Genomic DNA, 17285 nt, shown 5'->3' with positions numbered 1-17285 from the left:
TTATGTGGATAGCATGCAATACAGAAATACCAAAGTATACATGTATAATACATAACATATAATGTGTAATACATAAACACTACACACAAATATTAACACATATATAGTAAAAGGCTGAAGATACAGGAGAAATAAAGATTTGAGGGTTGGAAGAAATGAGATCCAAAGCACAGATGGACAAAATTAGCCACAGGTAGGAATTTGCACTTTTACCACGGGGACAAAAAGGAGGAATGGCTACAAACAGAGGTAATAATAGGAGGGTAATAGCAGAAGATGAGAAAAGAAATCAAAGAAGCTTAAAACAAATGGCCTTCATTTTCTCTGTGAAGGGGATGCAAGAGTCGAGAACGGTTTCCAGTTCAAGTCAGCGGACAAAGTGTAAAGAGGCATAAATGAAATATTCATAAAAGCCAACAAAGGCTGGTGGACAGCAGCAGACGCCAAGTGTTGATGACTTTTGGAGGTCGTTATTTTGGTAACTCTTAGAAGACAGATTGTCAACTGAATGTGTAAACCATACAAGGATGCCAAATTAAACTTCTATGCACCACTTCTGAATAAATTAAAGTACTAAAGCAAAACAAGGAACAAAGAGAGACGACAACGTGGGGTTGAGGAATAGGCAGAACTAACCCAAGAGTAAAATGGAGAGAAATTCGAGAGCAACAACAACGCAGCAGCCCTCGAAGCCCATCAGGGCATCCCGCAAAGAGTGTGAAGAAGCAACTAGAAGATATGAGAGCAAAGAAAGGTACAGGTTTTTTCTACTCAAAAGAGAGAAGGGGAAACAAATGCTAGGAAAAGAAAGCAGCATACAGTCAGCTACAATATGAAATATTAAAAAACCCGGTACGATTTTGAGTAAATTACAGTTAAAGAACAAAATTCTCAAAACACATTTGTTGAGTGGCACAAATATAAAGACCCACCCGAAAGTCCAGCATCTCCTCTGTGATGACACAGTAAATAACACATATATAGGCATTGTTACAAATGCTGTTTGACTAATTTTCCATTTTTAGAACCAACCAACAGAGAGCTCACACAGCTAGTAGAGGGCTCAGAAAGGGAAAGCGGAGTGGGAGTGTCAGGGGAAGAAAGGGAGAGAACAGAGAGTTAAGATATAGCCTCATACTGGCCAGAAATGGTGGCTCACACCTGTAATCCCAGCACTTCGGAAGGCCAAGGCAGGCAGATCACCTGAAGTCAGGAGTTCGAGACCAGTGTGGCCAACATGGTGAACTCCATCTCTACTAAAAATACAAAAATTAGCCAGGCATGGTGGCGGGTGCCTGTAATCCCAGCTACTCGGGAGGCTGAGGCAGGAGAATCACTTGAATCCGGGAGGCGGAGGTTGCAGCGAGCCGAGATCACGCCACTGCACTCCAGCCTTGGCAACAAAGCGAGACTCTGTCTCAAAAAAAAAAAAAAGATATAACCTAATACATTTGGAAATGAAAGTTTAAGAACATTAAAGTAATGTTTTTATAAGAACAAAAAATAAAAATTAAAATTTGGGAGGAGGTGATCTAAATTCCTCATCTCTGCTTAAAGTTGAGTAAATCAAGATAAACAAAAAAATAAGCATATTATTTCAAGTATTAAAGACAAATACTCCAACACAGAGGATTTTAAAATCTATCTTGGGAGTGAAGAAAGATTACTTTAGGTACTATAGAAATGACCTATGCACTTTACTTTGTATTTTAACTTTAAAATGCAGGTTTAATCTGATGGTCAGAAAATAACCCCTATGATGAGCTGAAACAGGCAAACATAAGACCTGTGTCTTGGCCTCCCATATCTGCTTTAGATAAAGTATAATGCAATTTCTACATTTTTTAGAAAGTGTCACACACGAAAATAAGTGAAGGGGGTAGTAGATACTGGGAAATGGCAAGGGTTGGAGAGGTGAAAGTCACTAAGGGAAACAGGAATGGGAGCTAATGCTAGAAATGCAGACTTGATAGTGGCATAAATCCACATGATTCTGCAACTGTTTCCAGTAATTCAGATGGCAGACCTTCTTTGTGGCCAGAGAGACCATGAAGTCAACAGTGACAGACTAAGAGATGTGTGAGATCACCCATGAAAGAAAGGAAGTGAAAGGAAGAGATGGCAGATAAAAACAAACACACCAAAAAATGGGGTAATACTCTTGATGAGGTTAAAGAGTAGGTATGATACAGAGTAAAACACTGATTAAGCAGAAAAACGGATTTTGTTTTTTGTTTTTTTTTTTTTTGAGACGGAGTCTTGCTGTCTGTTGCCCAGGCTGGAGGGCAGTGGTGCTATCTCGGCTCACTGCAACCTCCACCTCCTGGGTTCCAGCAATTCTTCTGCCTCAGCCTCCCAAGTAGTGGGATTACAGGCACCTGCCACCATGCCAGAATAATTTTTGTATTATTAGTAGAGACAGGGTTTCACCATGTTGGCCAAGCTGGTCTCGAACTCCTAACCTCAAGTGATCCACCCACCTCAGCCTCCCAAAATGCTGGAATTACCGGTGTGAGCCACCGCGTCTGGCTGGGTTTAATATTTCAGAAGCAAAACTGTTCTGGAATCCAAGGCTCACACCAAGAAGAAGGCACTGAGGTTGAGGTGGCCAAGGAACAATAAGGTGGGCAAGACTAAGAATAGAGAGTAATGCCATGAGTCAAATGTTAAAGTCCCACAAACACAAGACAAGGGCATAACCAGGAAGACGGCAGACAACAGTAAAGACCAGGATGAGGGTGGTAGAAGACACACAGCAGGCCTTAGACAAAGTATTCTAGACAAGAACAGAGGTGTCATGCTGTTGAAACAGGAATGGAGAACAGGAAGAATGCCCCGGTGGGAACCTCAGAGCTCAAGGTACAGGCTCTTCTGCAGGGGCATCCTGAAGTGTCATCTGGACTAGCCTCTGGCCAGTCAATGGATGCTTTTGCTTGTCAGCTTCATGACAGCTTTTACCACGGGAAAGTCTCCTTTCTTTCTTCCCTCACTTCAAATTAAGAAATAATTCAATACCTTGTCAGTGGAAACACCTAGTGATAAATAATTGAAACTTACCCCTACTTTCCGTAAGAGATCCCCCACGATGTTTAGTGCTGATATCCTAGCAGAGGGAGTTAGTGGACTGGTACCAAAACCGTTTGGTATAGCTAGAGAAAAATAAAAGCTGAGTGATTACACTTGCAGTTCCCTTGATATTTGGGTCTTGTTGTTGATGTTACAACGTAGTGTAACACTCAATGCAATACCAACAAACAATTTCCAACTATGGACAAAGTACAGATACCATAAGTAGGCTTAACCACTCTCCAATGGGTGCATATTTACATTATATCAAATTTTTATTTTTATATCAAATATATATATAATTAAATTATATCAAATAATGCTACAAGGACATATACTCTTACACATCTAGACAAGTATTTCTGGAAAAAGAGATTCCTAAAAATAGAACTGCCAGCTCAGGCATATGTCCATTTTTTTTCACCTTGACAGACCCTGCCAAAATGCTCTCTAAAAAGCCTGTAGTCACATCAGCAATCTATGTGGGGGTGCCCTTGATAATACTAGGTATTATCTTTTTTTTTTTTTTTGACAATTTGATAGTCACGTTGCTTTACTTTCTATTTCCATAGTAACTAGTCATTTGAATCTCTTCTGAAAATCAGCTGTTCAGTCTTTGTACGTTTCTCCACTGGTTCCTCTTTCCTCCTGTAATCTATCTGTAAGAGTTCTATACATTCTGGATATTCACCCTTTCTCTGATATACATTGTATCTCTCAGTGTGACATTCATCTTGTAAACGCTGTGTTTTGGTAGGAGAACCTTTGGCTTCTCCATCTTAATGGCATAATCTTTCCCATACTTTCTCTTAGTATTTTTCTTTTTTTTTTTTTTTACATTTAGATCATTTAATTCACCTAGAAATTATAGTGTCCATAAGATACACATCTAATTTTTTTCCTCTAAATGGACAGCCAATTGTCCTAGTATCATTTAGGGAAAACTCATCTCATCTGAAACGGCACTATAACTATTAACTAAATTCCCTAAATATATGAATATATTTCAGTTCCATTGAATTATTAGCCTATTCTATCAGAAGTATGCTAGTTTAATTATTATAATGTTAAAATATATTTTGATATCTCGAAAGGCAAAGGTCCTTCTTGTTATGGGCCTATTTCAAACTTTTCTCAGCTGTTCTTGCACATTTACTATTCCAGAATAATTTTAATATCAACATACCAATTTTTAAAATCCTGTTAGGCTTTTTATTAGAAGTTAAAATTATAGATTGACTTGGGGAGAATGGTTATTGTAAGAAAATTCAGTCTTCCCATTCAGAATCATGGTATTTACCATGATATTTACCCACATCTTCCACACTCAGTAAGGTTTTCAGTCATGCACATTTCTTAATTTTTAAGAGATAATATGACATCATGATTAAGGGTTCTTGAGCTGAACTACTGTATACAAATCCAGTTCAGCCACTGGGTAAGTTACCCATATGTAAAAGGGGATAAATAACAACTACCTCATCATAAAGTTGTTGTGAAGTTTAAATTAGTTAATGTACTTTAAAAATGCACATAGTAAGTACTCAATAAAGGTTAGCTATTATTTTTTATGTTTGTTTTCCACAGAGTGCTAATCAGCAATGAGAATGCTTGAGTGGGGTTTTTGTTGTTTCTTATCCTCTCCTCCTCTAGAATGCAATCTCATTGCAGGTAGGGGCTTTGTCTTACCACTGCGCTCCCAGCATCTAGAAAAATGCACGACATATAATAGGTGCTCGATGTGCTATAAAACACTGCTGTACTGTTCTTGGCAGGGATTTCTAGATCTCATTTTTCCCTATTCGAGTTTTATATTTTAGGTGTTATTAAACCTGTGCTTTTATGGTAAGGTGCATTAAATGCTTTTTAGAAACAAACATTGTAAGCCATTCACAGTGGCTCACACCTGTAATCTCAGCACTTTGGGAGGCCGAGGTGGGTGGATCACCTGAGGTCAGGACTTTGAGACTGGCCTGACCAACACAGTGAAACCCCATCTCCACTAAAAATACAAAATTAGCTGGGTGTGGTGGAGGGTGCCTGTAATCCCAGCTACTTGGGAGGCCGAGGCAGGAAAATCGCTCGAACCCAGGAGGTGGAGGTTGCAATGAGCTGAGATCGCACCATTGTACTCTAGCCTGGGCAAAAAAAAGCAAAACTCCATCTCAAGAAAAAAAAAAAGGAAAAGAAACATTGTAAAAAATAAAATACAATTAAAGACAGACCACTTCAGAAAGATCAGCTCTAAGATCTCACCGATTTCTCTGACCACCTGCTGCTGCTCACAATTCTGTGCTCTTTTTTTTGAGACAGAATCTTGCTCTGTCGCCCAGGCTGGAGTGCAGTGGCGCAATCTTGGCTCATTGCAAGCTCCGCCTCCCAGGTTCACGCCATTCTCCTGCCTCAGCCTCCCGAGCAGCTGGGACTACAAACACCCGCCACCACGGCCGGCTAATGTTTTCTATTTTTAGTAGAGACGGGGTTTCACCGTGTTAGCCAGGATGGTCTCGATCTCCTCACCTAGTGATCCGTCCGCCTCAGCCTCCCAAAGTGCTGGAATTATAGGCGTGAGCCACTGCGCCCTACCAATTCAGTGCTTTCTTGTAATGAAATTGCAGTGATCTAGTACACAGCAGCTTTTAGGTTAGCCTGTGAAAATTCATGCTATTGGTTCCAGACTAAAAACATATCTATTAAGCAAATACTACTGCCATACAGTTGACACATCTCATGCTGTGTCAGAGCAGGCTCCATGTCCTGTTGACTCCCCAAGTCCCTGAACGAAAATTCTTAACGGGCTATTAAAAAAAAATGTGCACCACCTGTGGGTGTCACCTCAACTGAGGCTTTTCACTATTCTGATGAGTCTTCAACTAAAGGATTTTCAGATCTGCATAATTCTAATCAGTAATATAAAACTAAAACTGTTAGTCCTCAGATGTAATTGGGAAATCTTCAAATACACAAGTGGCTAGTCTGAAAAACTGACCGTGAGGGCTCCTGGTGACTGCTAATAATCTACTGCCTGCCCTTTGTCCTCAGCAGTAAACCTGGCACATACTGGTGCAATCAGTAACACCTTACGACCATATAGCACCTGCACATACTTTATCTGATATCATCTCGTAACAAGGCAAAGACAAGTTGAATTATCTACTCAAGGGCTACTGAGCATGTGAAATGTGGTTAATGTGACCAAGAAACTTAATTTTATATTTTATTTCATTCTAATATACATTTAAATAGCCACATGGGCTGGTGATAATATACTGAGTAGCACAGACATACAGAGCTCACTGTACTAGTTGCCCACACAGCATTCTGAAAGATAAAATCCCATATTTTAAAAAGGGTGGGATGACAGCTTCAATATAGGGTGGAAAAAAAAAAAAGCATGGGGGGATGAGAGTAGCTGAAATATGAACTGCGAGCTGCAAAATCTAAACAAATCTCAATTGAGAGCTTTAGGATTCTATTGTAAGGTTCTATCTAGTGGCTACTAGATGGTTTTTCTGCTTATCTGGATTTTAAAAAACGCACTGGCGATGGCATTGTGAGTATTCTGTATGTGCAAATCATCAATTACTCCGAATGATGCTCTTGAAAATGGCAGCTCCTGAAGCATGTAACAGAATGGGCATGTCTACCCAAGCTGGTCTTACATGAGTCTGAAAGGCAACTTAATGATTCTCTGTACATTCTATGTAGAAAGGCCTCAGGTCTCTCAGGACATGGAAAGTGGCAAAAGGAAGAAATAAAACTGTATTTAAATATGATCCCCAAATCTGTATGTGACAAAGAGATGTGCACAAACACACACAAGCACACAATAGAAAAAAAAACTCAAAATGTTAATGGTGGATGCCTGTAAGTGGTAAGATAACATGATTTTTATTTTCTTTTTTTTTTCTGTGTTTTTAAAATTTTCCACCTAAACGTACTGCTGTAATCACAAAATCTATTGCTATCATCAAAAAATAAATTTTCCCTAAAAACCTTTAACTTTTAAAAATCTCATCTTAAATGTAGCCATCATTTCACTGTTTCCTATGTATGAGTGGCCTAGGAAAACAATTCCTTCTTCTGTTTCACATAGCACTAGACTTCACCAACTTTTAAACTAAAATTACTCCTTAAACCTTAGCAACCGCCTTCAGCAACAAACCCCCTTAAGCTGATCATCTAACACATGGCCTCAAAAAGAAAAGACATTACAAACCTTTCGGTGATGGAAAAGTGTTCTCCGTTCCTTTGCCAACGGGGGTAGCTGGCAAAGAGAGTGATGCTTGGACGGCGGAGTCCATCTTTTCACAGTCCAGAGTTGGAGAGCTAGGAGCCGACTTTCTAGTTACTTCCTGTTGTCTTTCCCGAACTGCTAGTTCTTGCCTTAAATCTGTAAAATATTCCAAACAAGGGCAGGAATATTCACTAGAGGGAGCAAATATATGAAGAAAAGTGACATCTAAAATGTCATAAAGATCTTCTTCCTAAATTACCATTTCTCAAAAACAAATTTCCTATTTAATTATTAACAACTTTTATTTCTAGGGGAATAAAAATGGCAAAACTACTGTCTAAATGATCTTTTAGAATTTTAAAATGTTGCCGGGCACGGTGGCTCACGCCTGTAATCCCAGCACTTTGGGAGGCCGAGGCGGGCAGATCACAAGGTCAGGAGATCGAGACCACAGTGAAACCCCGTCTCTACTAAAAATACAAAAAATTAGCCGGGCGCGGTGGTGGGCGCCTGTAGTCCCAGCTACTCAGGAGGCTGAGGCAGGAGAATGGCGTGAACCCGGGAGGCGGAGCTTGCAGTGAGCCGAGATCGCGCCACTGCACTCCAGCCTGGGCGACAGCGCGAGACTCCGTCTCAAAAAAAAAAAAAAAAAAAAGAATTTAAAAATGTTACAATCTGAGAGAAATTACTTATGTTCATATGCAAAAACTAACAGTGCAGAGTCCACAGTACAATTCACACAAAAGTAAATATTCTTCACCAACTCATTTGCTTTTATTTTCAAATGTTGTAGTTTTGGGGTTGTTGCAAAATCAACTAAGTGCATTTCTGTAATTTTAAATGAGTTGGCATTAACTATTATTACTATGAAATATTTAGTTTTAGAAAAGTATTCGGAGTGGTTTAAATATTCATCATTCTTCTTGCTCTGTCGCCCAGGCTACAGTGCAGTGACACAATCTCGGCTCACTGCAACCTCCACCTCCTGGGTTGAAGAGATTCTCCTGCCTCAGCCTCCCAAGTAACTGGGATTACAGGGGCACACCACCACATCTGGCTAATTTTTTTTCTATTTTTAGTAGAGACAGGGTTTCACTATGTTGGTCAGGCTGGTCTCGAACTCCTAACCTCAAATGATCTGCCAGCCTCAGTCTCCCAAAGTTCTGGGATTACAGGCGTGAGCCATCACACCCAGCCAATATCAAGTTTTTAACCCAAAATTAATGTTATCTTTTCCGATTATGCAATTTAACCTACAGAATATTTGCTTATGTTAAAAAAGGAACAAAGTCATCCCCCTTTTGGGCATGTATCCAAAAGAATTCAAAACAGGATCTCAAAGAGGTATTTGCACACCCATGTTCACAGCGGCATCATTTGCAATAGCAAGAGATGGGAGCAACTCGATGTCCACCCACAGATGAACAGATAAAAAAAATGAATACATACAATGGAATATTATTCAGCCTTAAAAAAGAAGGAAATTTTGTCACATACTACACATGGATTAACCTTGAGGACATTATGCTAAGTAAAATAGACCAGTCACAAATACAGTATAATTTCCCTTACATGAGGTATCATAGAAAGTAGAACTGTGGTTGCCAGGGGCTGAAGGGAAGGGAAAATGGGTAGTCGCTATTCAAAAGGTATAGTTTCAGTTTTGCAAGATGAAAAAGTTCTAAATATTTGTTTACACAATTTGACTATACTTAACACTACTGGAGTGTACACTTTAAAATGGTTAAGAAGCCAGGCACAGTGGCTCACACCTATAATCCCAACATTTTAGGAGACAGAACCAGAAGGATCACTTAAGGCCAAGGATTTAAGACCAGCCTGACCAACATACTGAGACCGTCTCCACAAAAAAAATTTTTTTTACTTAGCCAGATGGAGCCAGGCGTGGTGGCTCACGTCTGTAATCCCAGCACTTTGGGAGGCCAAGGTGGCCAGATCACGAGGTCAGGAGTTCGAGACCAGCCTGACCAACATGGTGAAACCCCATCTCTACTAAAAATACAAAAATCAGCTGGGTGTGGTGGTGGGCACCTGTAATCCTAGCTACTCAAGAGGCTGAGGCAGGAGAATCGTTTGAACCTGGGAGGCGGAGTTTGCAGTGAGCCAAGACTGCACCATTGCACTCCAGCCTGGGCGAAAGTGTGAGACTATGCCTCAAAAAAAAGTTGACTCTAAGCTTCTCTGGCATAGGGACAGTAAGGTAAGGGAGGACAAACACAGTTGTCCCTCAGTATACATGGGGATTGGTTCCAGGACCCCCACCTACACCAAAATTGGTGCATATTGAAGTCCCACAGTCGGCCCGTATATATGAAAAGTCCACCCTCCATATACAGGGTTTTGAAGGGCATGAATACTGTATTTACAATCCGTGTTTGGTTGAAAAAAATCAGAGTATAAGTGGACACATACAATTCAAACCCATATTGTTCAAGGGTCAATTGTATTCTTTAAGTTATAAATTTTACCTCTTGCTTCATCCTTTAACCTCTGTACAGAGACCAACAAAGATTCCTTTTCATCAAGTTCACTTTCTAAAAATGCATTTCGTTCAATGGCCTGATTTAGCCTTTGTTCAAAGTCTTCCAGTGAAACTATTGTTGCCCTAAAAAGAAAAATTAGAGTACATGAATTAAATAAATAACATGTGCAAACAGACAGTACAAAAGGAAACTGTCAGTTTATCTCATGACATTTCCTGACCTAGCCAGCCTGGTCCCATTCAAAGAAGATGATCCTGCCCCTTCTTGACCACTGCTGGCACTTAGTGTCTCTACCATTTGGGTAATATATGCAATATATTCTCTTAAATTCCCACCTATTCCTTAATGTTCCCTACGGAAAGGCTGTTTGTTACACTATTTATATCTCCACTGGGTTTTGAACACAATACAATTAAGTTTACACATTTTCAGAAAGAAAACTTTTCAAAACTTGTAATATATGTAAGAGTTTGTTTAAAACATTAAGTCCCAAGTCAGGGAACCTAAGGCCTATTCACACTGACTTCCTAGAACTAAATCAAAAGGAAAACCCCAACTTTCCACACCTAAGTCACAAAAGGACCAGAGGCTATTCCCTTTGCTTGCTGCAACCACTCAGACATTTGCATAGGGTGTCCCTTTGTAACTTCAACTTCACTTCAGCCGCTGACTGGTTGCCCTCCGCAACCAATCTGGCTGCTGCCTCCTTTATGCCCTGGAGCAGCCCGCCCACTTTTTTTACCTAGGGTATTATCATAGTGAATGTACATATCTGTCACCCCCAAAGGCAGTGACCAGACTAGCTCCACATCTGCAAGTTTAGCATCATGTCAGTCACTTAAGACTTACTGGATAAATATTAAGGCAGGAAATATCAGGAAACAATTATAAAGTAATAGGAATTAAGTTTGGAATGGTTAAGAAACAACTAATTACAGATGCATAAAAGTTTGGCAACAGAGATAGCAAGCCACTGTAGGTTGCTCAGAAAATGTGAACTGAAATCAACATTTGAAGAAAACCCATCAGTCAGTATTAAAACAAAAGAGAATAAAAAGGAATAGAAATATAAAGACATATCAGCTAGAAGATAACTACAGAATCCACGTATAAGATGTGAGGACCTACAGGAAGTATGGAAGTGTTAAGAGCACAGAGGGAAGATGGGGGAATGCACGAGACAGTTTAAAAAAAAAAAAAACCTAGGCTGGGCACAGTGGCTCACGCCTATAATCCTAGCACTTTGGGAGACCGAGGCGGGCAGATCACTTGATGCCAAGAATTCAAGACCAGCCTGGCCAACATGGCAAAACCCCGTCTCTACTAAAAATACAAAAATTTGCTGGGTGTGGTGGCACATGCCTATAATTCCAGCTATTTGGAAGGCTGAGGCACAAGAATCTCTAGAACCTGGGAGGCAGAGGTTGCAGTGAGCCAAGATCATGCCACCACACTCCAGACTGGGCGACAATGCGAGACCCTGTCTCAAACAAAACAAAACAAAACAAAACAAAACCAATAGGATCGACCATAGGATATGAAAGAAAGAAAAAAGAAAAATTGAAAGAGAAAAGCTTTGAAGGGCATTTATCTGGGAGATGAGGATTTGGGGTTCCTTTCCATCCAATGAGTTACAGGTGACATGAAACACCAGTCGCAAATGTTCTGGGACTAAGATCTAGGGGAAGAGCCTAATAAAGATTTTAATCACTAATTACCAACATAGTTTTTTTCTAACAAAATGCAGTCATTCGTTTACCTTTTGGCTCGCTCCAGGTCGTCGTTGGCCTGCTCCAGCTCTCTCACATACTTATGCAACTGTTCCTTAATGGCCCGAGTCTGACTTAAATCATCTTCTAACACTGAGACCTGCTTATAGCTCTGTGCATATTGATGCTCTAGCTTCTCCTGAAGGCATCAGTATAGGAAAGTACATGTCATTAATATACAGTCCTCTTTAATAAAGAGGTAACTCAAGTTAAAAGGGTGGGGGGGAACCCGAGGAATTTACCCACACTCTTGTAACAATTATTTTAAAAACAACTAAATGACACATTCATTCTAAGTACCTAAACTCTGTGTTAAATTCTGTCAACCATTCTCCTCTCAGAAAGAAACCCAGTAACAATCTCTCTGAAAAGAAGTAATATAAAAAGCCCTTGCCTCAAAATCCCCAAACTTGTTGAGGAAACCTCTGGGTTTTCAGGCTAAATGCGGCCCAGGATAAGCACAGAGTTCAAATTCCCTACCTCTTCCCTGCCCACCCAACCTTCCCCAAACCCACCCACTGCCCAGACACTAAACACCCTCAAGCACGTGGCTACAGTAAATGGTGAAGGGCAGAGAAAGGAGTTAATCCTTTGCTCCTGAAAATTCCTTTTAAAAGGGAAATTTTTAACCCAAACTAAACTCCAAAACTGAAAGGGCTACGAACAATAATGAAATAAATGCATATTCCCTATCAATATAATTATAAACATACAGCAGAACGACGCAATCTATCTGTCAAAACAAATAATCAGGTAGCTTTTGAAAATTATAGGAACTATAATAATATAGTTAGGAATATTTTAGCTAGAAAAGTGACAGCTACAAAGTTTCAAAGTGAACTCCTAAACTCTAAACCATCTTTTCCCCTGGTTCCATGAAAGAAAACAATTTATTCAAAAATTCACTTTAAGTCTTTTTTTCCAAACTATTTTTTGTCACTTGCTTCTCTTAAGCACCTGAAAAATATATTTCTCATTTTAATAAAACCCAACACATTAGACACCAGCGTCTACAGCTGCAGTTACCTTTAATGCCTCCACTTCATATTTCAGTCTTTGGTTATCAGCCTGCAAGTCTCTATTTCTTTGTTCAGCCTGTACTAATTGTGCCTCCAACTCTGCTTCTAATTCTCTGCTTCCTTCCTGGAATTCAACTAGCTCATCCCGAGCTTCCTGGAAGCTAATCAGAAACAAAGTGGGAAAGATGAGTTACACTAGGAACCACAAGGATAGTCTTGGAGGTGATTCTATAGCAATTCGATAATTTTTGCTTGAATGCTAATGCTCTCATAAAATATACCAAAGACAATCTGTTTTGCATCTCTTACTGTATATATTCAGGGTTCAATGAAGATGACCAGCCCAAAAAGGAGCCACAAGTTAGTGATTATAATATTTAAGAAAAGTAAGGCTACATAGCTCAATACCATTAGCTTCTTCCACCACAGAACTCAGATGCCAGAAAAATGCATTTTTGCTTTAATTAAAGTAACAAATTTGGCCGGGCGCGGTGGCTCAAGCCTGTAATCCCAGCACTTTGGGAGGCCGAGGCGGGTGGATCACGAGGTCAGGAGATCGAGACTATCCTGGCTAACATGGTGAAACCCCGTCTCTACTAAAAATACAAAAAACTAGCCGGGCGTGGTGGCGGGCGCCTGTAGTCCCAGCTACTTGGGAGGCTGAGGCGGGAGAATGGCGTGAACTCGGGGGGCGGAGCTTGCAGTGAGCCGAGATCCCGCCACTGCACTCCAGCCTGGGAGACACAGTGAGACTCCGTCTCAAAAAAAATAAATAAATAAATAAATAAAGTAACAAATTTGGCATTTCCTTCTACCATATTCAACAGAAATCACAGATATTTTCACATCACCATAGAATCGTTGCATATATCTCTAAATACATTTATTTTCATGACTATTTCAAAATTAGGTAGTTATTACATTCACTTCTGTATCTTTTTTATTTAATGCATTAATACAGAAGTACATATTACTATGCCATAAATTAGTTTAATATTTAGATAACTTTTTTCAATATAATTTTCTTTGTAATTCTGTTATTCTATGCATTTAAAAATATTATGCTGAGCCATAGGCTACCCTAGCCTATTAAGACATCTATGACACAGAAAAATATTAAGAACCCTGCCATAGATACACACCTTTCATATCCACTGGCACAACAGAATAACTAACTTCGGTGACAATAATGAAAGGGCAGTAAAAGGTTTGATAAGACTTAGTAAACTCTGTTAACCAAAATAGGAAAATGTATCAATATTTTATTTAGAAAGATCCCATTTTTAAAAGAGAAATTTGAGACAAGTTTTGGTGCTTAAAAGGTTGTTACCTAAAAGTTCCTCCAACCAAATAACTGAAATTTTATAAAACGTTCCATACCCCTGAAGCTCCTCCCGCTCCCTCAAAGCTTTGCTGGCTCCAGACACTGATCATGCTTGCCTGAGGAGAACGTCAAGTCTGTTCTATGGAGCCCTAGACAGTTTATCAGAATCTCCAAATGACCAAAATGATGAGGCAGTATCAGGGCACCCAAAGCAGACCAAAGAGGGCCCAGTCTACAAAGCTTAAAGGAGGCAAACGACGGGAAGAAATCATAAATGACAGTTTTCCTACTATTTTAATAATTTGAACAATATAAAGACTTGGCATGTTTACACTATTTAAATACAACCCATGTGGTGACTGTTTCTAGAATCTCAATCCTAGAATCCTAAATCTGCAATTCTAAATTTAGCTTTATGTTAAAAAGAAAAATGCACAAACAAGACATGGTGTATTCCAAACGCCCTCTCCTACTTTTACTGTGCTTTCCGACATTACCTTTGCTTATACTTCAAGGAAAGTTCCTTCCAATAAGCAGTTTCCTCCTTTAAACTTGAAAAATCTGGTATATCTTCACCATCCATGATCAAGAAAGCCTGTGAAATATTAAAGACAAATTGTTAACAAATTAAGAGAACAGAGAAATCTAAGCAAAAGCATAAAATCTGGGACAACACTGAACTGCAGCATTCTGGAGGGAGGAAAACATGAGCGATCCAGTGGCTAACTCTCTTCCAACTCAGGCACGTCAGTCACTTCACAGCTCCACTCTCAGAGACCGCTAGTATTGTGAATGAGATCATGACAAATGTCCTTTGATACAAAGCGACAGGAGGCACAATCAGTTGCAGCATAGGTGCTGGGTGACTTGGGCCCACAGAATCACCCTGCACAGAGGTGCAGCGTCGGTTTAAGGCCACGTGGTCTTCCGGGAATCAGGAGACAGAAACAAGCTTATTGTCAGAGATGCTGCTGCCGCATGCATGCCCTTCCCAGGGGTACAATTGCTTCAAAATATCTGCTTGGAACATTTGATACCAGGTGACCCTACTAGAAAAGCAGGCACCACATTCCCAATGATTTACTATTATCAAATTTCTAAAAACTTCCAAAGCTTCCTTCCAAATGTCCACTCATCTCCAACTTCAATGATCTCGCTTTCATCCTGGTTCTTCTCCCAAGGCATTCAGAGGGGGAAAAAAAGCAATTTAATTAACTTACATTTGGACTAGCTACTTAAAACTCCCAACTGATTGCCAGGCCCACTCTAGAGGCATGCCTACCGTCTCCTGGCACCCCCGTCTCCTAGCACCCCCTCCCCACACATCCCACTCGATATTCCGGCAGTACTGTTCGAAACTGTCTTAACACACCATGCTCTTTCAGGTCTGGAAAGCCACTCCAGGTTTTCTCTACCTGGAGTGGCTCCCCTAAATAGGAAAACTTCTATTTATCCTTAAAACCTAATTGTCATTTTTTCCAGAGAGGTTTTCTTGCCCTCAATTGGACAGCATTAAAATCTCTTGCATTCTTTGCTACCTCTGTACCCTACACATGTTTTCACTGATACAACCACCACAGAGCAATGCGTTTGCTTACACCTTTGTGTTGCCTGTTAGGCTGGCTTACTTATTTCCGTTTCAGCCCAATGCCTGCACAATACTGGATACTCAATATTTACTGAATTAAACCATAATTGATTCAACCTATTCCATACTAGGCAGCAAGAACTCAAGACCAGCTTTCAAAGTAAATTAATAGGCCAGGTGCGGTGGCTCACGCCTATAATCCCAGCACTTTGGGAGGCCGAGGTGGGCGGATCACGAGGTCAGGAATTCGAGACCATCCTGGCTAACATGGTGAAACCCCGTCTCTACTAAAAATACAAAACATTAGCCGGGCGTGGTGGCAGGTGCCTGTAGTCCTAGCTACTCAAGAGGCTGAGGCAAGAGAATGGCGTGAACCCGGGAGGCAGAGCTTGCAGTGAGCCAAGATTACGCCACTGCACTCCAGCCTGGGCGACACAGCAAGACTCCATCTCAAAAAAAAAAAAAAAAAGTAAATTAATAAAAACCTGGAGATGCAGAGAACTTCGAGTTTATCTAGCACAAGCCACTCAGGAAGGTTTAGCAAAAAAAAGAGAAAATTATTTTTAAAAGAATGAACGGTTAAATCTCTCTGCGTCATCAAACACAGAATACAGTGGAAGTTCAATAAATAATTTGAATTGAGGCTGGGCATGGTGGCTCATGCCTATAATCCCAACACATTGGGAGGCTGAGGCAGGAGGACTGCTTGAGCCCAGAAGCAGTGAGGCTGCAGTAAGCCATGATTTTGAGGCTGCAGTGACCCATGACTGTGCCACTGCACTCCAGCCTGGGTAACACAGCAAGACCCGGTCTCTAAAATAAATAAATACATAAATAAATAAATAAATACATAAATACATAAATAAATATCTGAACTGATTTATAATCATCCTTTCAATATTCCCTCTTGACTTTCAAAGTACCACTTTATTAACATCTGAATTCCTGCTTCAGGAATGGAGTAAGCAAAAAGACGTGTGGGTAGTTTACTTCCACCTCACAATGTACCACCATATATTAAATCAATATGAGAAAATCCATCATTATCAGTTAGACAAAAGTATTAATCTGATACACGGGCAGCCACATTCAGTCACTGACATAGGCTCAGTACAGGCTCCACATCGAAGAACAGGGAGCTGATGGGATTTCTGGGAAGAATCTTAGAGATAACCACTGCACACTAGCTACCTCAAATCATCATCATCCAGCCCTGAAATACAAATGGACAACCAAGAGCCATCTGACAAATAAGAAAACCCAGTAGCATGAATAAGAAAATTTTAGGACCTACTGAGAGGAAACAGACAATTCAGGAAATGAGATTTTTTCTTATACAAGAACTCAGGAGGTACTAGACAAAGACTTAAAAAAAAAAAAAAAAGTCAGCAGGGCTACCTCCTACACACTTCCTGAGACAAGTACAAAAGAAGGGAGAAAACCATGACCTGGACAGCACGGGATGCAGGAAAGACAGGCTCCAACCTAGCGCTGCAATGAGAAGTCCCAGGATGAAGCCCAGTCCATCAGGCCCATAGAATGCTTCAGACAGATGGACAACACCAAGAAAAATAAGGAATCCCACAGAACAGATAGCATAGAGCGCGAGTAAAAAGCTAGATATATTTGAGGTTGTGGTGAAGACTTGTTACTCTACTGTCACTAAGAAAAAGAGCAATTTACAAGCTCAGAAAAATAAAAAAAGCAACACAAGAAAGTCCTGATCCTTATATAAAGCATTTTGTAAGTTAATGATTTTTTTTTTTTTTTTTTTTTTT

General features: G+C 40.1%; 1 protein-coding gene across 4 annotated transcripts in view; it reads right to left on the bottom strand.

Annotated features, from left to right (window-relative positions):
• Positions 1 to 17285, bottom strand: part of NDEL1 (nudE neurodevelopment protein 1 like 1) — a 33993-nt gene that overhangs the window by 10477 nt on the left and 6231 nt on the right. For 3 of the 4 annotated variants that reach the window (XM_025363728.1, XM_025363726.1, XM_025363729.1), the window contains exons 2-7: positions 14417 to 14514; positions 12603 to 12756; positions 11567 to 11715; positions 9793 to 9929; positions 7286 to 7459; positions 3058 to 3149 (exon numbers count right to left, since the gene is read on the bottom strand). In XM_025363728.1, the coding sequence (XP_025219513.1) occupies positions 3058 to 3149; positions 7286 to 7459; positions 9793 to 9929; positions 11567 to 11715; positions 12603 to 12756; positions 14417 to 14502 (792 nt within the window). In that variant the 5' untranslated portion in view covers positions 14503 to 14514. Of the gene's footprint in view, positions 1 to 3057; positions 3150 to 7285; positions 7460 to 9792; positions 9930 to 11566; positions 11716 to 12602; positions 12757 to 14416; positions 14847 to 17285 lie in introns of those variants that run through there. The other variant, XM_025363727.1, reaches the window with a different exon arrangement.

Source organism: Theropithecus gelada, chromosome 16 (assembly GCF_003255815.1).
Source record: "Theropithecus gelada isolate Dixy chromosome 16, Tgel_1.0, whole genome shotgun sequence".
Classification (NCBI taxonomy): domain Eukaryota; kingdom Metazoa; phylum Chordata; class Mammalia; order Primates; family Cercopithecidae; genus Theropithecus; species Theropithecus gelada.
The sequence above is the reverse complement of the archived record's forward strand: the minus strand, read 5'-3'. Positions and strand labels throughout refer to the sequence as shown.